General features: G+C 40.3%; 1 protein-coding gene across 1 annotated transcript in view; it reads right to left on the bottom strand.

Annotated features, from left to right (window-relative positions):
* Positions 1 to 5,716: 5,716 nt before the first annotated feature.
* ITGAV (integrin subunit alpha V) overlaps positions 5,717 to 23,275 on the bottom strand; it is an 84,140-nt gene continuing 66,581 nt past the window's right edge. Inside the window, exons 24-30 of the mRNA XM_034785197.1 lie at positions 21,953 to 22,058; positions 20,763 to 20,921; positions 16,738 to 16,851; positions 13,760 to 13,873; positions 13,556 to 13,663; positions 11,848 to 11,970; positions 5,717 to 11,468 (exon numbers count right to left, since the gene is read on the bottom strand). Coding sequence (XP_034641088.1) covers positions 11,373 to 11,468; positions 11,848 to 11,970; positions 13,556 to 13,663; positions 13,760 to 13,873; positions 16,738 to 16,851; positions 20,763 to 20,921; positions 21,953 to 22,058 — 820 coding nt within the window. The 3' untranslated portion in view covers positions 5,717 to 11,372. The remainder of the gene's footprint in view (positions 11,469 to 11,847; positions 11,971 to 13,555; positions 13,664 to 13,759; positions 13,874 to 16,737; positions 16,852 to 20,762; positions 20,922 to 21,952; positions 22,059 to 23,275) is intronic.

The following is a 23,275-nucleotide window of genomic DNA, read 5'->3' as shown; positions in this document are numbered from 1 at the left end:
CCTGCAGTCTTCAGAGCTCTCCATCAACTACTGCTTAAATTTCAGACATGATAGTAATTCATCAGTCTACAAGAGGTTGCAGTAGATGAAACACAAGTTTAGGGCCTGGGTAAAAATGTAGCTGTGTCTATACTAGGGGGAAGGTGAAGATGTTACAGATATTCTGAAGGAAGATGTGGCAAGATTTAGCCCTGGTCTACACTATGAGTTTAGGTCGAATTTAGCAGCGTTAGATCAATTTAACCCTGCACCCGTCCACACGACAAAGCCTATTTGTCGACTTAAAGGGCTCTTAAAATCAATTTCTGTACTTCTCCCTGACGAGGGGATTAGTGCTAAAATCTACCCCGCTGGGTCGAATTTGGAGTAGTGTGGATGCAATTAAATGGTATTGGCCTCCGGGAGCTATCCCAGCGTGCTCCATTGTGACAGCTCTGGACAGCACTCTCAACTCAGATGCACTGGCCAGGAAGACAGGAAAAGCCCAGCGAACTTTTGAATTTCATTTCCTGTTTGGCCAGCATGGTGAGCTCAGAGGTGACCGTGCAGACCTCATCAGCAGAGGTGACCATGGAGTCCCAGAATCGCAAAAAAGCTCCAGCATGGACTGAACAGGATCTGATCGCTGAAATGGATCTGATTACTGTATGGGGAGAGGAATCCATGCTATCAGAACTCCGTTCCAAAAGACAAATGCCCAAATATTTGGAAAAAAAATCTCCAAGGGCATGAAGGACAGAGGCTATAACAGAGACCCGCAACAGTGCCGCGTGAAACTTAAGGAGCTCAGGCAAGCCTAACAAAGAACCAGAGAGGCAAACGGCTGCTCTGGGTCAGAGCCCCAGACATGCCGCTTCTATGATGAGCTGCATGCCATTCTAGGGGGTGCCCCTACAACTACCCCGCCCCTGTGCGTGGACTCCGTCAATGGATTCTCACACAACAGGGATGCAGATTTTGGGGATAAGGAAGATGAGGAGGAGGAGGAGGTTGAAGATAGCGCACAGCAAGCAAGCAGAGAAACTGTTTTCCCCGACAGCCAGGATCTGTTTATCACCCTGGAGCCAGTACCCTCCGAACCCACCCAAGGCAGGCTCCCAGACCTTGAAGGCAGAGAAGGGACCTCTGGTAAGTGTACCTTTGTAAATATAGTACATGGTTTAAAAGCAAGCATGTTTAATGATTAATTTACCCTGAAGACTTGGGATGCATTCGCGGCCAGTACAGCTACTGGAAAAGTCTGTTAATGTGTATGGGGATGGAACGGAAATCCTACAGGGACATCTCAATGAAGCTCTCCTGGATGTACTCCCAAAGCCTTTGCAAAAGGTTTCTGGGGAGGGCAGCCTTATTCCGTCCTCCGTGGTAGGACGCTTTACCACGCCAGGCCAGTAGTCTGGAATCATTGCATAATAAAACATGGCAGCGTATGGTCCCGGTGTTTGCTTGCATTCAAGCAACATCCGTTCTTTATCTCTCTGTGTTATCCTCAGAAGAGTGATAGCATTCATGGTCACCTGCTTGAAATAGGGGAATTTTATTAAGGGGACATTCAGAGGTGGACGTTTCTGCTGGGCTGTTTGCCTGTGGCTGACCAGAAATCATCCCTGCTGTTAGCCACGTGGTCGGGGGAGGGGTGAAGCAATCATCCCAGAGACTTGGGTGTGGGGAGGGGGTTTAGTTGGGTTTGTGCTGCACATTAACCTGAAAACTGCAGACCCTCCTTTTAAATGGCCAACCCAACAGGTGCTTGGTATAAGAAATGAGGGCACTGCTATTTGAAACCATTCCCACATGTTATGAAGGTTAAAGAAGCCAAAAGATTGTGGCTTACCATGTCTGCCTGCAAGCCGAATTCTGTTGCCCGCCGGCCCTGCCTGTGTGATCTCTCACACCAAACCGGCAGGCCCTCAATATAAGAGGCTATGTAACGTTAACAGCTTGGCTCACCGTGAAAGAGTCTACCAATTGTTCTCTAAAATGTGTCTTTTTAAATACTGCTCTCCCTTTTTTTACTCCCACAGCTGCAAATGTTTCAACGCTCCCCCTATCATCTCCATCCCAGACGCTAGCGAAGATTAGAAGGCGAAAAAAAACGCACTTGCGATGAAATGTTCTCTGAGCTTATGCATCCTCCCACACTGAAAGAGCCCAGCAGAATGCGTGGAGGCAGACTATGTCAGAGTGCAGGAAAGCACAAAATGAACGCGAGGACAGGAGGGACGCGTGAGAGGACAGCTGGCGGGAGCAAGAGGAGAGGTGGCGGGATCAAGATGATAGGTGGCGTCAGCGTGATGAGAGGAGGAAGCAATGCTGAGGCTACTGGAGGATCAAACTGATATGCTCCGGCATATGGTTGAGGTGCAGGAGAGGCAGCAGGAGCACAGACCACCACTGCAGCCCCTGTATAACCAACCGCCCTCCTCCCCAAGTTCCATAACCTCCTCACCCAGACACCCAAGAACGCTGTAGGGGGGCCTCCGGGCACCCAACCACTCCACCCCAGAGGATTGCCCAAGCAACAGAAAGCTGGCATTCAATAAGTTTTGAAGTGCAGTGTGGCCTTGTCCTCCCCTCCTCCACCACCCCACCGCGTGCTTCCCTCCTCCTCCACCCCTCCCAGGCTACCTTGGCAGTTATCCCCACATTTGTGTGATGAATTAATAAAGAATGCATGAATTTGAAACAACAATGACTTTATAGCCTCTGCAAGCGGTGATCAAAGGGGGAAGGGGAGAGCGGTTTGTTTACAGGGAAGTAGAGTGAACCAAGAGGGTGGGGTTTTCATCAAGGAGAAACAAACAGAACTTTCACACCGTAGTCTAGCCAGTCATGAAATTGGTTTTCAAAGCTTCTCTGATGCGCAGCACGCACTGCTGTGCTCTTCTAACCGCCCTGGTGTCTGGCTGCGCGTAATCAGCAGCCAGGTGATTTGCCTCAACCTCCCACCCCACCTTAAACGTCTCCCCCTTACTCTCACAGATATTGTGGAGCACAAAAGCAAGCAATAATAACAATGGGAATATTGGTTTTGTTGAGGTCTAACCGATTCGGTAAATGCACCAACACGCTTTTAAACGTCCAAATGCACATTCTACCACCATTCTGCACTTGCTCAGCCTATAGTTGAACAGGTCCTGACTACTGTCCAGGCTGCCTGTGTATGGCTTCATGAGCCATGGCATTAAGGGATAGGCTGGGTCCCCAAGAATAATTATAGGCATTTCAACATCCCCAACGGTTATTTTCTGGTCTGGAAAGTAAGTCCCTTGCTGCAGCTTTTGAAACAGACCAGTATGAAGATGCGAGCATCATATACCTTTCCCGGCCATCCCATGTTGATGTTGGTGAAATGTCCCATGTGCTCCACCAGTGCTTGCAGCACCATTGAAAAGTACCCCTTGTGGTTTACGTACTGGCTGCCTTGGTGCTCCAGTCCCAAGATAGGGATATGTGTTCCATCTATCACCCCACCACAGTTAGGGAATCCCATTGCAGCAAAGCCATCAATTATGACCTGCACATTTCCCAGAGTCACTACCCTTGATAGCAGCAGCTCAGTGATCGCGTTGGCTACCTGGATCACAGCAGCCCCCACAGTAGATTTGCCCACTCGAAATTAATTCCTGACTGACCGGTAGCAGTCAGGCATTGCAAACTTCCAGAGGTCTATCGCCACTCTCTTGTGAACTGTGAGGGCTACTCTCATCTTGATAGTCTTGTGTTTCAGGACAGGAGAAAGCAAGTCACAAAGTTCTATGAAAGTGCCCTTACACATGTGAAAGTTTCGCATGCACTGGGAATTATCCCAGACCTGCAACACTATGCAGTCCCACGAGTCTGTGCTTGTTTCCCGGGCCTAGAATCGGCATTCCACGGCATGAACCTGCCCCATTACCATCATGATGTCCAAATTGCCAGGGCCCGTGCTTTGAGAAGAGTCTGCGTACAGGTCCTCATCACTCTTGTCACCGCGCCACTGCCGTCGCCTCCTCACCTGCTTTTGAAGTTTCTGTTGCTGCATATACTGCAGAATAATGCGGTGGTGTTTACAGTGCTCATAACTGCCGCGGTGATCTAAGTAGGCTCCATGCTTGCCGTGGTATGGTGTCTGCAGGAGAGCAGAGTGGCAGCGGAAGCAGTCATTCGAGGACGATGGTTTGCAGCCTTACTGCACCGTTTGCTGCCAGCAGCACCCAGGACACAACAGCGGCAGCTAAGCTGAGTGGGCTGCACGCTTGCTGTGGTATGGCGTCCGCACGGAAAAAAGGCGCGAAATGATTGTCTGCTGTTGCTTTCATGGAGGGAGGAAGCGGGGCCTGATGACGTACCTAAAACCACCCGCAACAATGTTTTTGCCCCATCAGGCATTGGGAGCTCAACCCAGAATTCCAACGAGTGGCGAAGACTGCAGGAACTGTGGCATAGCTACCCACAGTGCAATGCTCCGAAAGTCAACGCTAGCCTCGGTACTGCACTCCGCTGGCTTAATGTGCTTAGTGGGGACACACACAATTGACTGTATAAAATAGATTTCTAAAAAATCGACTTCTATAAAATCTACCTAATTTCGTAGTGTAAACATACCCTCAAACACTGCCTGGATGTGAAGATGTAGAGAGAGGTTTTCTATGCTGTTTTAATGGTGGCCCCTCATTTTGGTCTTTGTCTCACAGGATAAAAATGGTGGCTACAGATCAGCTGCCATTTATTGGGTCGGACCATGGTCCATGTTGTCCAGTATCCTGTCACCACTAACTAAAAGCTTTTTTTCTTTAGCTCAAAATATACGCAATAGCTATACTTGTGGAGCAAAAGACCTCATTTATGTTCCTGCTGTTGCCAGGAGGTGTCATATGGAGCATATTGACAACCATGACACCTTAGATAGCTATAGATTGACTTCAATATTGCACATCTTTCTTAGTCTCCTTTTATGGTTTTCTCCAGTTAGTATCCAACCCACTATTTGTTTTGGTAATTTGATATTATAGTCAGGCAGCACTCACTCTTATTTCTACTGCATTCAACATGTATTATGTCAGGGGTAGGCAACCTATGGCACGCGTGCCAAAGGCGGCACGCAAGCTGATTTTCAGTGGCACTCACACTGCCTGGATCCTGGCCACCAGTCCGGGGGGCTCTGCATTTTAATTTAATTTTAAATGAAACTTCTTAAACATTTTAAAAACCTTATTTACTTTTCATACAACAATAGTTTAGTTATATATTATAGACTTATAGAAAGTGAGTTTCTAAAAATGTTAAAATGTATTACCGGCACGCAAAACCTTAATTTAGAGTGAATAAAATGAAGGCTCGGCACACCACTTCTGAAAGGTTGCGACCCCTGTATTATGTCATGGTCTTCAAAAGAAGCAGAACTGAGGGAATATTAAAGCCCTGACAATAGTACTACTCATTGTATAAGGGAATCACATGCATAAGTCTATGCAGAATTAGGTCTAAAGGTGCAACCTGACCACCTGAGCTGTATGTACAGTGTGTTCTATAGACACACAACCTGTGTGCAGATGCTGTACCTTATAGAGCCGATTGAAAAATGCCAAAAAAGTTTCCACTGATTTTCTACCATTCTAAGCTGGTTGAAACACACACACACACACACACACACACACACACACACACTTACACTTGAAAATTTGAAAAATTTCAGCTAGCTCTACTTCCTAAGTAAACATATATTCAATCAAAAGAAAATAATATGCACCCATTTATTTTGTCCAGCAAAATATTTACAATCACCCAGAATATAAAGATGAATACAGTTGTTAATTTGAAAACAATCCAAGAAATTTAATTGTCCTAATATGTACAACTAGAAAATTAAACACTCATTCCCAGAAATTTCCCTTGGTAACTTTACACATTTAAGAAAAGGATAAAAAGTGACTGTTTTCCGTCAATAAAATAATGACCATGGAATCCTTGCAGATATAACTTTTTGATATTGAGATATGTTGCAAGAGGTTTGTCATCCAGTAATGAGAGAAAATAGATTGCAACCAGCTTCTCTTTCCCCTTACTGTAGTAACAAATCCCCCTGTTGGAAGTGCAACTTCAGCTGAGAAAGTGACATCTGTGTTATGTGCACCTTTTAATACTCAATGAATCCTTGTGGGCTGCAAGCAGCTACTCTGGAATTTTTCTACTGACTATTTTATGGAATTTTTTTTTAAAGTGCATATCCCTTTGAAATAATTCAGAGAAGATTTTTTATTGAGGTATTTTATTCCAAAATTCTAATAAAAATCTAACATTTATAATCAGATTTTGAAAATCTGTTTATCCAATCATGAATATTTTAAATTATATCTAAAATTGAATACAGAGCTATACAAATATAACCCAATGAAATAATTTTAAATTGTAAGGTCTCAGTGGATTACTGGGATTAAAAATTGACTTTAAAGGAAAATAAGAAAGGCTTGCTAGCCATATCTGTTGCCAATGCAGTTCTTCCTGCTGCAATACACAATTTGTGTGATTTATATTTTAAAAAAATAAGGTGGCTGAAAATGAATATTGCTCTCTTTAAATGTTCTGTAAGGCCCCTTGAAACAATTTTGTAACTGTTGAAAATATTTCCAGTTGATTCATGAATATATTTATCAAATAGCTAGGAATGCTAGTTGCCCAAATTTGTGGCAGTCTTGTTAGTAAGTTAATTTTCTGCTTGTGCACACAACATTGTACCAATTTAATGCACTAGCAAAATGCATGCAAAAAATGGTCTTATAAAATGAAGAATTAAATGTTACATTTTCAAAACAGAATTGACATAACAAGTAAGTTTCCTTTATGGATCAGAAAGGGCCACTCAACTAATATTTTCACTGCAGTTTCTAATGTTATGTTAAATCTTTATTTATTTTGCAAAAGTCAAGGGTCAAGTTATTCAACCTTAATGTAAAATACTTTTACAAGGACAATGCATTTAAACTTAGATTTCCTTTGCTATTATTAAAATGTTTCCAATATCTTTTGGAAAAAAAATTACACTGAAATAAGAGGCACAAACATATGAAACAGCAGTAGCACTACAGACTCAAATACATTATTGTACAGTCACTAGTCAAAATTTTCCACAATGGATTTAAAGAAAAACATTGTACCAAATCTCATTAACCCAAACCAATGAATTAGCAACTGATAAACTTTAGAATATATACTCATTATGTCTGACCCAATGTGGGTGATCAAAACACTTCTACAGCATTCATGTATCAACTCAATTTAATACATTTGTTTTGTAAAAGGTTTTTAAAAATATTGACTACTGTAAGTCAACAAATGCTACATCACATCTTAGGTTAGGCCTATTAAACTTAAAAATGACTTGGCAGTGAATTAGGTCTGATTATAATGTTATATTGCACTTGAGAACTAAAAACTAGGGACTGAGTACCAAATAGTTCAGATCCCAAGGAATTGCGAGAGCTCAGCATCTCCCACGATTAGATCCTAAACGGAACAAAAGGTTGCATTTCTTTGTGGTAGGAGTACACAGTGCACAAAACATTTTTTCTCAGCTCTTGTGTCAACAAGTGAAAGAAGCCCTTATCACCCCAAGAAAGTGACAAGGTCAGCGCACATTCTGCCACCTAACCATTCATTCTGGGCTGCCATTTTCCAAATACATAACCTTAATTCTTTCCCATTCACAGACAGCTGCATTGTACGTGAGCAGCCCAACTGAAAGCCGACTTCATAGGACTTTGGAACAGGCTCTACCCTGCAGTAAGACAGAGTTGACTAGATTTTATCCACGCTAATGCTGCTCTCTGATGCGATTTGGTAGTGCTCAGTAGTGATATCCCATAGCTCCCTCTGGCATGAGCACTGGTTCTAAAACAAGATGTTATACAATTTGAATCTTTCTCCCCCCGTCTCCTCCCCCCAAAATGGTCAAAATCTCTTTTAACCCCTCTGAAATAGTAGCAGACACTCCTAAGAAAACTTCTTTAATGCATTTTTTGCTGTGTAAAGCTCTACACTTTCATAGCTATATACTAATAAAGTGAACATTTCAAAAGCACCAAGAATCCCCTAGTTCCAGCTGAAATACTTTCAAAAGATACCTATGAAAGTGCATTTTAACAAGGTTACATGTATTCAAGGCTGGACACAATTTTAGGAATAACTAATACTAAAATCTCGGTTTGGATTTAAATCTTAGCTATACATAAAGAGAGAAAAAATGTTTAGTAAAGAAAGGAAATACAGTAGCAGACTTTCTTTAAAAGTATCAAAAGTACCAAGGTCGTTTCAGCAATCATAAATTTAAAGGATAGAACTACAAGTCTAATATAGACATTTGTGAACATTTCTAAAAGATTTTGACTTTTGATATAAATATCTAAAGTTTGGCTTCCCACTTGTGCTTAACAACAATATATCTACTACTGAACTTTAATAGTGTTTCTTGAAAGACTAATTTAAACCTACAAGTGAGATTACATCCTTACACTTCATGAATCTTGTCAAAGTATGGTACCAGACAATATACATCTTAACTTTTTAAGATACACCATGAAATGCTGCAATAATGCAAGTTGGAGTAGTTATATAAATTCATAAAAGATCTGGATTTTTTTTAATTGCCCTCTTAGGCTAAATAATTTCACAAGTTGTTAATGCATATACATGAATTTGGACTTATGAAATGAGTTTATCTGAAAAGAGGACTAAATAAGCTATCTGCCATTCGTATTTTATGCACAGCACTTGATTCAGGGGCATTAATTGCATACAAAAATATCACATTTTCTTTATAAAAAAGTGAACATTATAAAACACTTGCTATAAGAATACAAGTAGTGCTTGCAGGCCACTACGAAAACTATTATGACAGTAGAAAATATAAATTCTATAATCATCTTATTGCCAAATCTAGATTGTAAAAACAAAGACCTCAATTCACGAAAGCATCCCTGTTCAAAATATCCCTTAAGCATATGCTTAATTTTAAGCCTGTGCATATGTGCTGTCCTGAACTGGGGGCTGTGTGCACGGTTGAATTCATGATGTAACCTGAACACTGCAGCTACATTACTGTTTTCTAACAATTAAACTGGAGATTAATGAATGTACAGGGATTTTAATCAAAGAGGAGAGGCAATTATTTGCTGGTATTCTTTAGGAGAATATAAGAAATACAAATATTTTCAAGAAATCTTACTTTATGTAACTTAGTACAGGTGGAAGTTTCCATAGTTACAACAGTGTTGCTGATATTATACCTATGTACCCTAAATGCCAAGAAATAACACGCTTTAGTGACTATAAAATCAGGGGTTAGTTAACGCTAACACCCCTCCCAGATGAGCTGGGCTTTCCCGTGCTTTTCTTTGTCTCCCCGTAATGGCCTCAGTCCTGTGCTCATCCTTAGACAGGTGAATTGTCCTGCTGATTTCAAATCACTCTGGCTACTCACATGCTTTAAGCACATACGTGTTTGCAGAATCAGAACCATGTTCTCTCTGCTGACAGTCTCTTCAACCTCTAGGCTTAGCCTAAGTTTCAGACTGGACCCAAAGAATCCAATGGTCCTTCTGCATGCAGATTTCCCACTAATGTCAATGGGAATCAGGTGCGCAGTATAACTGCAGGATCAAGCCTCAACTGAAGCTGAATTTAATAAAAAAATCACTCCTGTCTCATCTTAAAATACATTCAACAAGGCCATCTAGGGCATGTCTACTCTGCATCTGGGACCCAGCCTGGGTCCACAGACTTATATTAGCAGATTTTGCACAAGCACTCTGAAAACAGCTGTGTAGACAGGTCAGGTCAGAACTTGGATTCTGAAGCCAGGGTGGGGTGAGATGGGCTTGAGCGCCTGAGTTCTGGACCACGATGGAACATCAAAAAATCTATTTTTAGAGTGCTAGCATGAGCCCCACTAGAGCAACTCTGTGGACCCAGGGTGGGAGGCTCACCCCCAGATGCCTTGTAGACATGCCCCTAATGGCTTGGGTCCTGATTCCTCCCTCTATAATTACAATAACAATACTATAACATTAACGGCTGTGGGTAAAATCCATTACTTCAGTGAGGCCAGGATTTCCATTATAAACTAATTTCACTTAAACAGCTGTCTAAAACAATATGTAAATGGATAAAAAAGCAAGCTGCCCAATATACAAATTAACTCCTTATTAACTTTGGACTTTCTCAGTAATAACTCAGATACTATAGTGGTTCAGCTAAGAAGAATGCAACGAAGAGTGAAAATCGGTTCTGGTTTTCCAAAAACCAGACATGAGGCAAAAATGAATGTCTAAACAAGCTATTAATTTCCAACAACTTGCATCAAAAAGGTTCTCTGGTCATCGGGGGTATTTACAGTGGAGATGCTGCCCCAAGCAACCTGGAATACGTGCCAAAGTGGTCTGTCCTTGCTGTTACTCTTAGAGCTTGTCAAATACAAAAGTTGCATCAGTTCAACTATCCTAGTATATTTAAGTAGTATAATACCACTAGTGTGGACACAGTTACACTGGCATAAAGGAATTTATACTGGTATAGTTTATTTCTGTTTGGGAGGGTACTAAGATACCCTGGTAGAAGGAACCTTTATATTGGTATATCATCATCCACACTAGGGTTTGTATCAGGGTAACTATATTTGGTTAAAAATGCAGACCAAGACCTCTGGAGCACCATCTATGAAATCAAGAGGAGTGGGAAAAGGGAGGAGAAATGGTCCCATGGAAGCAGCTGACCCCCAACTCCCTACAGAAAGGGAGGCCAACATGCAGAAGAGATGGCAAATGGGAACGATCCTGCTGCATATTCCCATGTATACTTTTTGGGGGGAAATCATCAGCAAAGAGTCTAAGGACAGAAAAGCTCTGCAATCAAGGCAGACTTGTAAAACAAGCTATACTCATTTTGTGCATCTAGCCACTGAGAGCTTGAACATTAAGTGTAGTGTCAGAATGTAAATGTCTATCAACAGAGAACATACTAAATCTAGCAATTAACTATGGGAACTGCTGGTTTACAGAGCGTAAGTGAAATCTATGTAGCAGTTCGTACAACACTAGTCTGTGCATCAAAAGACAGTGTCTCCTGAAATTAGATTAGCAAAATCATGGCACTAAATATCATGTATGTTTTTTACATCCAAATCAGTGCATATGCATTAGTCACATCTATTAACGTGATTAATATAGGGGAAGAATTAAATATATTGCTTTTAATCTGTAGTTAAGGCTATTCCCAATGCCAAAAGACATCAGCAGTAGTGCAGTCGTGGAGTGTCTGTTCCTTAAGAGGGAAATCAAAATTTGTAACCAAGATGCTGGCATTTTTAGTTTCAGTATGTTACACAGATAAAACTCTTTTTAAGCTTCTGACGTCCCTTCGCCATTTTCATGGGGTTGCAGCTGTTCTCTTTCTTGTTCTTCCTGAGGAGGTCGCACACGTTTGAAGAACCCCATCTGTAATTTGGAGAAATCACACGTATTTGGAAAGTGACAGTCATGCCATCTACAAGCCATTTCTCACTGTGTGAGCACTTAAACAACCTAACTATTCAGTCACTTGGGTTTTCCTCCCTACTCTTTAGTTTCAGCTCATCCTCTAAAACCAGGAAATACTAACTGAAAAAGGAAACAGAGCCAAACACAGCCCAGTCCTCCAACAAACACCAATCCTTATTGCAATTCCTTCCCTGCTCAACAACCTAGGATGAATGGATGGACTCTGCAGTGTACCCAATAGATCAACATATTCAGCCTGTTTAAGACAATATTACTAGTCTCATTTGCAGTAATACATCAATAATGGAACCCCCCACCCCCAAAGGATAATGCTTACCCTGTACATTACAAAGACTAGAACAGCCAGGAGCAATAATCCTGCTAGAACAGCCAAAATTATAACCCACACTGGCACTGGCATGGGCTGTGGTTGAATGCCCCAGGTGATATTTGTGGTAACCTAATGAAAAACACAATGAATCACATTTTATTAGGAAGTGGCATGAATGAGTTTGTCCATACAGTATGTGACATACATATTTTGAACCTGTCATATTTAAAACACATCCTAATGCACCCCATGAATTAACATTTCTTTTGGATCAGATGGTACTTCTGTAAATTGATGGAGAATATATGATGGCAAAAAGGCTTCATTAGCCCAAGTTGGAAGCAGCCACATTATCCAAGACTATGAAAGCCTTTGAACCACACTAAATACATATTCTATATATGCTAGACATTGTAAAGAAGAACTGTGGCATCTCACAAATGTTTCAGAGCTTTTAAATGTATTTTTGATATTTTATTTTAAAGATAGGCACCCCCGTAATACTAAGAAGCAAACCTTACAGGACTTGGAAAGAGAGGAAAATTGTAACTAATATATTTTAGAAACCAGATACTGTATAAGAATGTCCTCTTCCAAATCCCTCTGTAAAAACTCTCTTTTGCCGTGATGCCTACAAAAGACTTGACCATGGTTAGAGAGCTGGTGAGCCAAGATCGCTGTTTATCATGATGACCACTGCTGCCTCATTGTTTCTCCTCCTCTTTGTATCACCCTGTTGTCTACTGCCTTATACTTTGATTGTTAAGCGGTTTGGAGCAGAGCTCATCTTTTTGTTCTGCATTTGTATACTGCCTAGTGCAATATAGTTCTGGTTCTTCACTGGGGCTGTTGGGCACTACTGCAGTACCAGATTATTATTATTGTTATTAATATTAATACATAATAAATAAGAATGTCATAATTTTTAAGTTCAAACCCTTCCACTCTACAAAGACTAGAAAACTGAAGATTTCTACCATTCTTGGTTTTCTTATTGCACCAGTTTGGTCACAAGATATTGGACTTCACATCTGTCAATGGTGCAGGACTTAACACTGTCCATTCTGGGGTCTGGCAAGTGTAATATGTGTGTGTGGGGATGGGGAGAAGGGAATATTTCTCTGGAAGAGTTAAAAGGGGGGGAGAAAGACCCACAACATGGTAGGCACTGGAAAGCTTCGGAATATTAGAAGCAGTCCCAGCAGACATAGATTAGTAGGCAAAAGGCAGGTGAAGCGGTCAAAGATGAATGATAAATAGCATATATTGCATATGTCTGCCGAATTGGGCCCTAAGATATGTTTGGTAGTGCCACCACTGTGACATCAGTAAACTGTATTTCCCAATAAAGGACTAAATATAATCCTGAACATCAGAACAAGTTTTACAGGCTCTTTGCGTGATTCAGGACTGTCAGTATGTAGACGGATTTGTATCTATTAACTAGGTCTATTTGCCCACAGTATTGTCAATATAGATATATGACAGCCTACATGTCAAATGCTAGAATTCTAGTTTTCAGATTAAAAATGTTTAGTTTTATTCTTAATTTTATGTGTATAAATAATTTTAATATATAAAACTAAGAGTTAGTTAAAATGTAGTAGCATTATGAAGGTGAATTTATGTGCTTAATTTTGATCATTCTATTTCTTGTATTAATTTCAACTGAATGTGCATTGGGTCAAACCATGTTCAGACAAAAATGACTTACTACTGTAGAATTGTGGATATCTTCAAATGAAAGGTTCTTGTAAGGGAACTCTATAACATTGAATGAGGCTGATGACTTGAGCGAGTACGAATGATTCTGGTTTTCTTTCTGTGCAAAAAAACAAAATTGATATTACATGCTGGATGTAAAAAGACTTTTCATGTTTCAGAAGGTGGGAGAGATTGTGAACTAATAGGCACTTACGTTCATAAAGGTCTGGGTCCAAAGGCGGGATTTTACATACAATATTGCACTCTTTCCCCTCTCCAAGCGGCCAACTTGGCAGACTATTTTTAAACATTCAGCAGTTCCACAGCCCTACGTGCGACAAGAGGAATGGTTACCTCACTGATGAAAATTCATTACTATGTCTACATTCAGTCTTAAAGATACAAATGACAATACATCAATTGCTACACATTAGATAATTTCTATATTCAAATGTGCAATAGAAACTCCATAAATCACTCAAGTGACTGGGAAATCCAGAGCGAAATTCCATAATTTTGCAATTAACAAACTCTGTTGATTTAACCCAATTTTAAGGCCCCTTTGTACCATGATTAGAAACATTTGATGGCCATTCCAGGATATGCATTACAGATATATACTTTAGTAAGATGTGTGCTGAACTGAATTCTCACTGAATGCTGGAGTTTGTAATTGTTCAGTGTGTTCATTAGAAAGGTTACATATTTCAACAAAATATGGTACATTGTACCCGATGTATTCTCAGTTATAGATTTCCATAGCATTGTATTTCACAGTTGGATATCACAAACTCATGATGCAATATATTTTTGTTACAACATGTAAAGGCCAAATTCCATTATTTAAGATTAATTCCCTTAAACGAGGAGAAACACAAATCCTTTCAGATTGTAGTATCCTCCAATCCCAGAGAACATAGCTAAAAAATTATTTCAAATAGAAATTATTCCTGTTAATATGATAACTGACAAGACTGCTTTACTTTCTCTCTTTGTTCTAGAAACTGTGGAAGCTTTGGCTTCTCATTTTATTGTGTACCATGTGCCAAATAACTGCACAGACCCAACCTAAGTGCTTCAGTGTTGTTGCCCTTCATACAAAGATCACAGAGGTTTTAGAAAAAGATTTATGCCAAAGATTCCACCTGCTGTATCAGACACCGATGAAACATTCTGCTGCTGCATTGTTAGTAAATTGGACAAAAGGCCTTCAGTAAGGCAGAGTGATCCTGTGACACTATACCTCGGGGGAGCGCCCTGTAACCCCATGTTCCTCATCTATATATAATTGTGATATTGCAAATAAAGGATGCAATGTGAGGTATCAGGGGATCTGCCGAAACCCATTGTTCCATCTAAATATGTGCATCATTAATGCATATAAAATTATAAGAATTGTATTGTATGGTTTTCACTAAAATATGCTGTGAGTTTGGGAAGCACCCAGATACTAGCTCTCCAGAGACAACGACAAGGGAGGTAACCAACTCCCGGGTGGGTGCAGAACAGACATCACCAGCCTTTCTCCAGCAGAGGAGTTACAATTCAATGACTCACTCACAGGAGACACACCAGGGGTATTGCGTCACCTTGTGACTCAGCTATGCCCACCAGACATGCTTCTCCAAGCACATGGACTAAGGGTATAAAATAGAACACAGGGGCCCCATGCTTCGCCTTTTCTCCTCCCGCTATGCTGCAAGCAACAAGGACATTCAGAAGACTGAAGACTCCAACAGAGAAGACTGGTCCAGGTTTCAAGGGTGAAACCTGCATACTATGAATTGCAATATCCAGTGGGATGAGAAAAACTGCTTAATCTAGATATTGCCCAGTCTAATAGGATTGAGAGTTTAGACTGCGTGTTTATATATATTTTTATTTTGGTAACCACTCTGACTTTGTGCCTGTCACTTATAATCACTTAAAATCTATCTTTTGTAGTCAATAAACTTGTTTTACTGTTTATCTTTACCAGTGAGTTTCTCTGAAGTGTTTGGTAAATCTGCTCAGGTTTACAAAGGCTGGTGTATATCCACTTTCCATTGATAAAGTGGTGAACCAATTAATAAACTTGCACTGCTCAATAAAGGGTCTTGAGCAGTGAAAGACGGTATATTCCTGAGGCTGGGAGCTGGGGAGATTTGGCTGGTGCCTTTCTCTGTGTGATTCATGAGTGGCTCTGGAAGCATTCATGCAATATCGCTGGGTGAGGAGCTCCACATGCTGCTGTGCTGAGCGATAACAGCACCTGGAGGGGTTTGCTGCTTGTCACTAGCAAAGCATTGTGAGAGAGCACCCAGGGTGGAGAGTTAAGGGGGCACAGTGGTCCCACAGTCCCAGGCTGCATCCCAGGGACCGCATCACAGTCCCTTATCTGTAAGCAATGCCAAGGAAATTCAGAGTTCAGCTGGCTTTTCTAACCTGGATTAAACATTTCTATTTTCCACTAGCATCCTCGTTAACTAATGGGATTAGATCATCAACAATTCAGACTGAAAGAGGAACAATACAAGGCTGCCTCTTTTCCCCTTCCTTTTTGACATGACATTCAGAACTGTAGCTATGCTTATACAATACCATTTGGATGCAACCATCACCCTGCCTTGGGTGTACAAGATAAAAACATAAACTGGCAGCATATTCTTGTCATTCAGAAATTGTGTCCTTGATTTCACCCATCTCAGAGTTGTTTGAAACACTGAGTTATTTGTCAAGCTAGTGAATCAATTGAAATATCTCACATATAATAAATCATAGAAGTTAGAGACTGAAGAAACCTACTATATTGTATCATCTATAATAGGTGCTATAAAAATTCACTATTTGCTATTCTGCAGTACTTCCTCTTCTAATTCAGGGAAGCTATTGGGGTTATTGCAGACAGTCCAATCTCCCAACTCTACAGAAAAGCATAGTATATGGAGACCATGACATAGAAAAAGGCCTCACCTCAATCCCCCTGCCTACAAGTAACTGTGGGCACAAATGCATTCGGACATCTAACTAATTGATTGCACAATTACATATGTTCCACTAAAAATGGAAACATGTGGAAAAATCAAGGCCCTAGATTATCAAATGCATTTTTTTCCTTTATAAAAAACTATTTCCAAAGTTTTCATCTCTCCATTAAAAGAGCAAAAGACGACAGCTGAAATATATCAGTGCAAGAGCTACTATAGCGCTTACCAAAGTATGTACATCGCCTTCAATGGCAGTTACATCTCTTCGATTTATATGGTGATCACGATTATCTTCATCCCTAAGGGTTTCATTCTTCTCATCTGCTTTAGGAACTGAAATCTAGGATTACATCAAGAAAGGCACAAATAATAAACAATATCTTATATAGCATCTTCTATCCTAAAGGATCTTAGAATGCTTTACAAACTACCAAATACATATACAGGAATAATTTAACAGAAGCAATCACCTCTGGGGTGGAACATAGCAACATTTTAACTGAAGAGAGCAGCATTTCACCACAGTTTAGTATAGGACTGGGGGAACACTGTCACATCCTATTGGGAATGCCGTGGAATTTTAAGTAGACAAAAGTAATTACCTAAAAAGAACGTGTCTAGGACACCAAGCTAATACCTCTACTCTTGGCAAATGTGATTTGAGATCTTTAAGAACTACTTAAAGTAGGGGGAGGGATAGCTTGGTGAAGGGGGAGGGAGAGCTCGGTGATTTGATCATTGGCCTGCTAAACCCAGGGTTGTGAGTTCAATCCTTGAGGGGGCCATTTAGGGATCTGGGGCAAAAATCTGTCTGGGGATTGGTCCTGCTTTGAGCAGGGGGTTGGACTAGATGACCTCCTGAGGTCTCTTCCAACCCTGATAGTCTATGATAGTCTACTACTACTGATTAGACTTAGGAGTGTGCAGAAATTGGGTTACAAGCCAACAGCTAGCCAAACTTCTTTGACTGGGTCATTCACATGTTTTTGCTTAATTGTTATTGCTGTTTCTGTATTCCAGAGAAAGCAAAAAAGTGATTTTGCAAATGGATTTCTTGAAACCAGGGATAATTTTGTTGCTATGTCATTGCAACACAGACATGAACATACCAATTGCATAGCAAAACCATTTAATGAACTCAAGTTTATTAGTGTTTTGCATTGACTTTCTGGGTGCCTGTAAACTTCAAGCAAAGCAAAACTAGGTCAAGAAAAAATTCAAACTGACCTCACCTAAAAGATTTCACAAAACTTGGGTAAATCAAAACCTATGAATTGCACACAGCCCTAGTCTGGAACTTTCTGGTACATGCAGCAGAATGGAACCTATTCAAAAGATGTATCTGTCCTTGTTTCTAATCCCGATAGGTCCCTTTGTCTCTGTCCTAGCTGAGGTTTGCAAATCTCCAAAATTTAGCATCATCTTCAAATTTAATTAACATACTGTTCACTCCCTTTCCTAGATCATTAACATAGATGTTTAATACAACCTAATTCAGAGCCCTGCAGTGTCCAATTCTTGCCTCACCAAACTCAATTTTTTTTTTAATACAGTTCAATTAGTAGAATGTTAGCTGATGTCAATGGAAGTTTCATGCCTAGAATGAGCAAAGAATTTATTCTTAAAGCTGTCAATAGAGCACTTTCAATTTAGCAATCTCATATTCAAGGGTCTCTCCCCAATACTTCTAATAGGGTTACCATCCGTCCGGGTTTCCCCGGACATGTCCGGCTTTTTCAGTGTTAAATAGCCGTCCGGGGGGGATTTCTAATCAAGTAGAAATGTCCGGGATTTCCCCCTTCCCCTTGTGCGGCGCGGCTGATTGGACGCCTGGCCTGATTGAAAGCCGCTCGCAGCCACTAGGGCCTCTAGCAGCCAGAGTCCCTCCCCCTCCCCCGCTCCCTCCTCCCCCACAGAGCAGCGGAGGCTGTGTTTAATTCCACGTGGAGCCTGCATTTCTCCCTCTGCCGGGTGAGCGGGGGGAGCAGGGCAGGCAGCGCGGGGGGTGTGTGTGTAGAGGCTGCAGGGGTGGGGGGGTGCAGAGGCTGCAGGGTGAGTGGGGAGCAGGGGGCACAGAGGCTGCAGGGGCGGGGGGGGGTGCAGAGGCTTCAGGGCGAGTGGGGAGCAGGGAAGCACTTAGCAACCCCCAACCAAGATCAGAGCGGGAGGGAGGAGGGGGAATGTGGGGTGCTCAGAGGAAGGGGCAGAGTTGGGGCAGGGACTTTGGGGAAGGGGTTGGAATGGGGGCGGAGAAGGGGTGGGGTTGGGGCGGGGCCGGAGGCGGGGAAGGGGCGGCATTGGGGCAGGGCCGGGGACGGGACCGGGGCCCCGTGGAGTGTCCTCTTTTTTAAATGTTTGAATATGGTAACCCTACTTCTAATGTATTTGAGTCTAAGAAACTGGTACAAGCACTGTGCGTTACACTTACATACACACATTTGTATCATTTAAGGAGGGATTTGAAATAGGATACTGTGGGTAGGATATTGTGGGCCTTAGCAATTCCTCCAATCTGGGAATTCTTTTCCCAGATTTCACATTTGAGACCTAAGGGACACTATACTATTCTGGGTTCCACATATGAAATACCCATTTATCCTTGTGAGGGATTGGAAATTGCATATATTTGTACACACTATATTTATACTGTATATTGAAATTGCATGAGAGAAATATATAACATTGTGTATTATATATAAAATACTTTTGTGGCATCCTGGGCCTCAAAGGCTACTGAAATCAATTAAAAGACTTCCATTGACCTCATTGTGCTTTAGATCAGGCCTTAGATAAATAAGTAGTAATAAAAACAATAATGCAATGTCTCCTACTAAACTGAAAAATAAAAATATTACATAAATAACAAAACAACTTTTGGAATGTTGTTGTTTAAATGTAGGTTAAGTAACATTCCATTTGTAGCCAATGTTTTTAGTTATTATTCATTTATTGTGTGATGTTATGATTAATCAATATGTTATATCATATATATTCATTCTATGTTAATTAGAGTTAATTTGTAAGATTATAAAAGTATAAGATCGATCAGTATTTAGAAGAACCAAGAATCAGACATGACAAGCTGAAATGCAAAAACCTGTAGGCTGAGGCCTGCAAGATTTTAGCTTAGCTATTTTAGGTCTTTGGAGACAAGAAATGATGGCCCGAGTGACCAGAAAATAACTCGATGCCCTAAGATTATGGGAAAAGAGGTACCAAGTAGTAATATTGTGTAAAATTACCCAGAAAATAAATATTAGATCATAAAAATACTGTAAAGGCACATCTGTATCCGACATGTCTCAACCACGGGATACAGGTTGTGCATCAATGCTAATGAGAATTATACAGCCCATAGAAAATTGGGGTCCCTCAAGTTTTCAGGGGACACAAACCAATAAGAGAAAGAGCGTTGACACTTTTATGGACATGTGCAGAATGTAGGTATAGACAGAATCACATTATAAAAAGGGGATGCCCAGAATGGGAAAATCGAACTCCCTGTGGGAGACTCCATCAGGAACCATCCTCTACTGATGATCAAGCCAGTAGAGACCCATCAGACCCTAACACTGTTGTTAAGGATGTGAATATAACTATATTTGTAACTTGTGCATAGGTATGTATAGAATTTCTATATGCTTGGGTAACCTTACCTTTAATTGTAACTTTAATAAAAATTGTAAAACAGTCTAGACCTTGTACTTGTGAATGTACGTGTAGTCACTACGTTTGGTTTTTATGTGTTCCTAGAGACTAACTCTGAAGCAAGTAGCAGAGGTGACTTTTACTCTGTTAAGCTTGAAACTGTAGCCGCCACAGCTGAACCCACGGTAGTGTTATTGTGTTATCCACATTACAAAATTCACTTTAAATAAAATTTAATTGCTGTGGACTGAAAACTATGCCAACATGAGTGAAAAAAAAAAAAAAGAGGGGGATACTAGATCTGAACTTTTGGCTGAAAAACTGGTGTCTACCTATCCTTCCAGCTGGTGTCTCCTCATACAAGGAGCCAGGGTATAACAAAACATAAAAGGGAATACATAAAAAAGAATAGAGAAAATAGGCAAATTCTCAATAGGAGTGAAACCAGCAAAACTAGCGTCTATGCTTATTTACATCAGCAGAGGGTCTGATCTATATAAATAAACTTATATTTCACAGTTTATAGCATGCAGCAAAACGACAGAAACAAAAACCCAACCGGACTCAATACCCAAGCATGGCATTACAAAAGTCTCTGCTTACCTTAATTTTCAATGGGTTGATCTCCATATCTGAAGTGCAGTTCATGGGTCCATCAATTTCATATTGCATAATATACAGCAGGGTGTTGTTGATGTATTTGTAAGGCCATTGAAGATTTAGCATCACCTTGCTGAAGGCACTTGGACCATTGTTTCTCAGCTAGTGATGAGAAGAAAATTAATGACTGTGTAAGACTATCCTCTTTCCTTTGTTAATGGCTCAGTAGGCACTAGTATATATTTAAAATTATATGAAGGAGCATCTACAAGATTTCCCCTGACTGTCAGTACAATCAGAGTATTAACAGTGTTACTCTGGAAAGAAATTTCATCTCGCAAGAAGCTAACTTATAATTACTTGAAATAATTTGCTGGAAAGGGGAGATTCTTCTGAAAAAACTTAAAGGAAAGATATTTTTCTGCCTTCAAGAAATTCCATTTGTTAAATGTACTACATTGCCCAAAGTGAGAGAGACTGTACATTTCTTATCCAAAGTTGTATGTCTGTTGTGAACATGTCAGATATATGATAAGAATAACTTTTTTAGATAAAGCAGTACCTTATTGGTTGTATAACAACTTGAATCATAGTCAGTCTTTCTAAAAAAAACTATTTAAAAAAATTAATTGAACACAGATGAAAGCTGTGATAGTTGTTTAAAAAAAAGGCTCTCTCAAAAGACTTTAATTTTCAAGGCAAAAGGCTTTTGTAATAATGACTGCATAATTATAGTACAGCTGAGTGTCCAGAATAATTAACACACTGAGTAGTCATTTTATTGGTTTCACTGTTGCAAGATTCAGGCGACCAGATAATTTGTATAGTTTTCTAAAGGACTGGATGATTTTATGGCCAATAACATGCACAGTTATGTAAAATAGCATAGGGGCTTATGATTCAGGTATAAGCTGACTGCTGTAAGGATCAGAGAGGAATTTCTTCCCAGGTCCCACTAACTGCAACGTACAGCATTGCACAGCTGGCTATATTAATTGTTAGTATTTTTGCCTTCCTCAGAGGCTTGAACCAATGGACTAAATTGACTCAATGCAGCAAATTCTAAGTTCCTATTGAACAACCACATGGAGTAAAGCACATTTACCATAAAGGAAATCTTAATTAAAATATTTCCTCCTTCCCGTTACTTATTGGCTAGAATCCTGGACCTCAAATCAATAACTATTACATACCTCATATATGTGCTGAACTAGAGGTCCTATGTCTTCTTCTGTCTCTGGATTCTCCTGGGGTTGCCAGTTTGCAATGGGGAGGAAGATGTGATCAGGAGAAGAGACACTACATAGTGAAGGGAATAAACAAAGCTATCAAATATTTAGCCTAATGAACTACTAATTTCTAAAAATTGACCCTAAGGCTTTCATAATGCAGATTCGAGAAAACTAAATTTACAAATATCTAAAAACTAACACTGACTGACACTGACCTTTCCATCCTAAATACTGGACGTTAGAATGAGCAGAAGTGGGGTTTTTTTGTATAAAATGCTTGATCTTCTGCTCAATATACTGTGTAGAATAATTCTCTCTCAGAGGGATCTTTCTCCATATTCTTCTAGTTTGGGGTCAAAGTATAAAATTAATACATGCTATCTGGACAACCTTCTGTGGTGAAAAATTCAACTGTGAGCAGTGTTGATGATAGGGGCATCTGATTGGTAGGGTCATACATGGAACTCAGCCAGCACCTGGTTGGTAATGGTGGTTTTATTAATTTTTCTTCCATTTTAAACATGAAGGTTTAACAGCACCAGGATCGCAAGGAACTTACTAATGCAGTAGGTTTCTGGTGGGAAGGAAAAATTAAAGAAAATGGTGCCTCACAGGCGATTTTCACTTTTCCCCTAAAAAATATGCAAGGCCTCAATGATTGTGAGCAACATTAGCATTCCAGCAAGAAAAAAATTAACATCTTCACTGAACAGTCAGGATTCTTCAGAGGTTTAAGAGCTGCACAGAAAAGTGCTCTTTGTAAAATAAATATATAAATAAAAGCTAGTCAGGAACATTAAAATATGTAGTGAGAGGCATCCTGAGTTGACTGGCTGATCAGAAGGACCATTTAACAGTTCGGTGAAGTGTGGCTTTCAATAAATAGCAGTAGGAGAGTCTCATCACAGATACTATACCTAAGGCTGAAAAGGACAAGCTACTCTAGACCTATATTTGGAGAGTATTTTGACATGCTAAAAAAAGGTTTTGGCAGTTTTGGACTCAAAGTGTATTTTCTTAGTCTGTTCAGAAGGTGATTTTTTGGGAGTAATTTTTACATACTGTTCTTTGAACAAATTATAAAGATGAAGAGTAGCATTTTCAAAAGCACTTAAGTGACTTAGGAACCCAAGTCCCATTTTCAAAATTGACTTGGGATCCCAAATTACTTAGGTTTCACTTAAAGCCCCAAAGATGACGACATGAATCCATGTTTATTTTTCTATTACAAAACCTCCAAGGCTCAATAAGAAGCAAGACCTGCAAGGAAGTTTACCAAAAAAC

This window comes from Trachemys scripta, chromosome 11, assembly GCF_013100865.1.
Source record: "Trachemys scripta elegans isolate TJP31775 chromosome 11, CAS_Tse_1.0, whole genome shotgun sequence".
In the NCBI taxonomy this organism is placed as follows: domain Eukaryota; kingdom Metazoa; phylum Chordata; order Testudines; family Emydidae; genus Trachemys; species Trachemys scripta.
The sequence above is the reverse complement of the archived record's forward strand: the minus strand, read 5'-3'. Positions and strand labels throughout refer to the sequence as shown.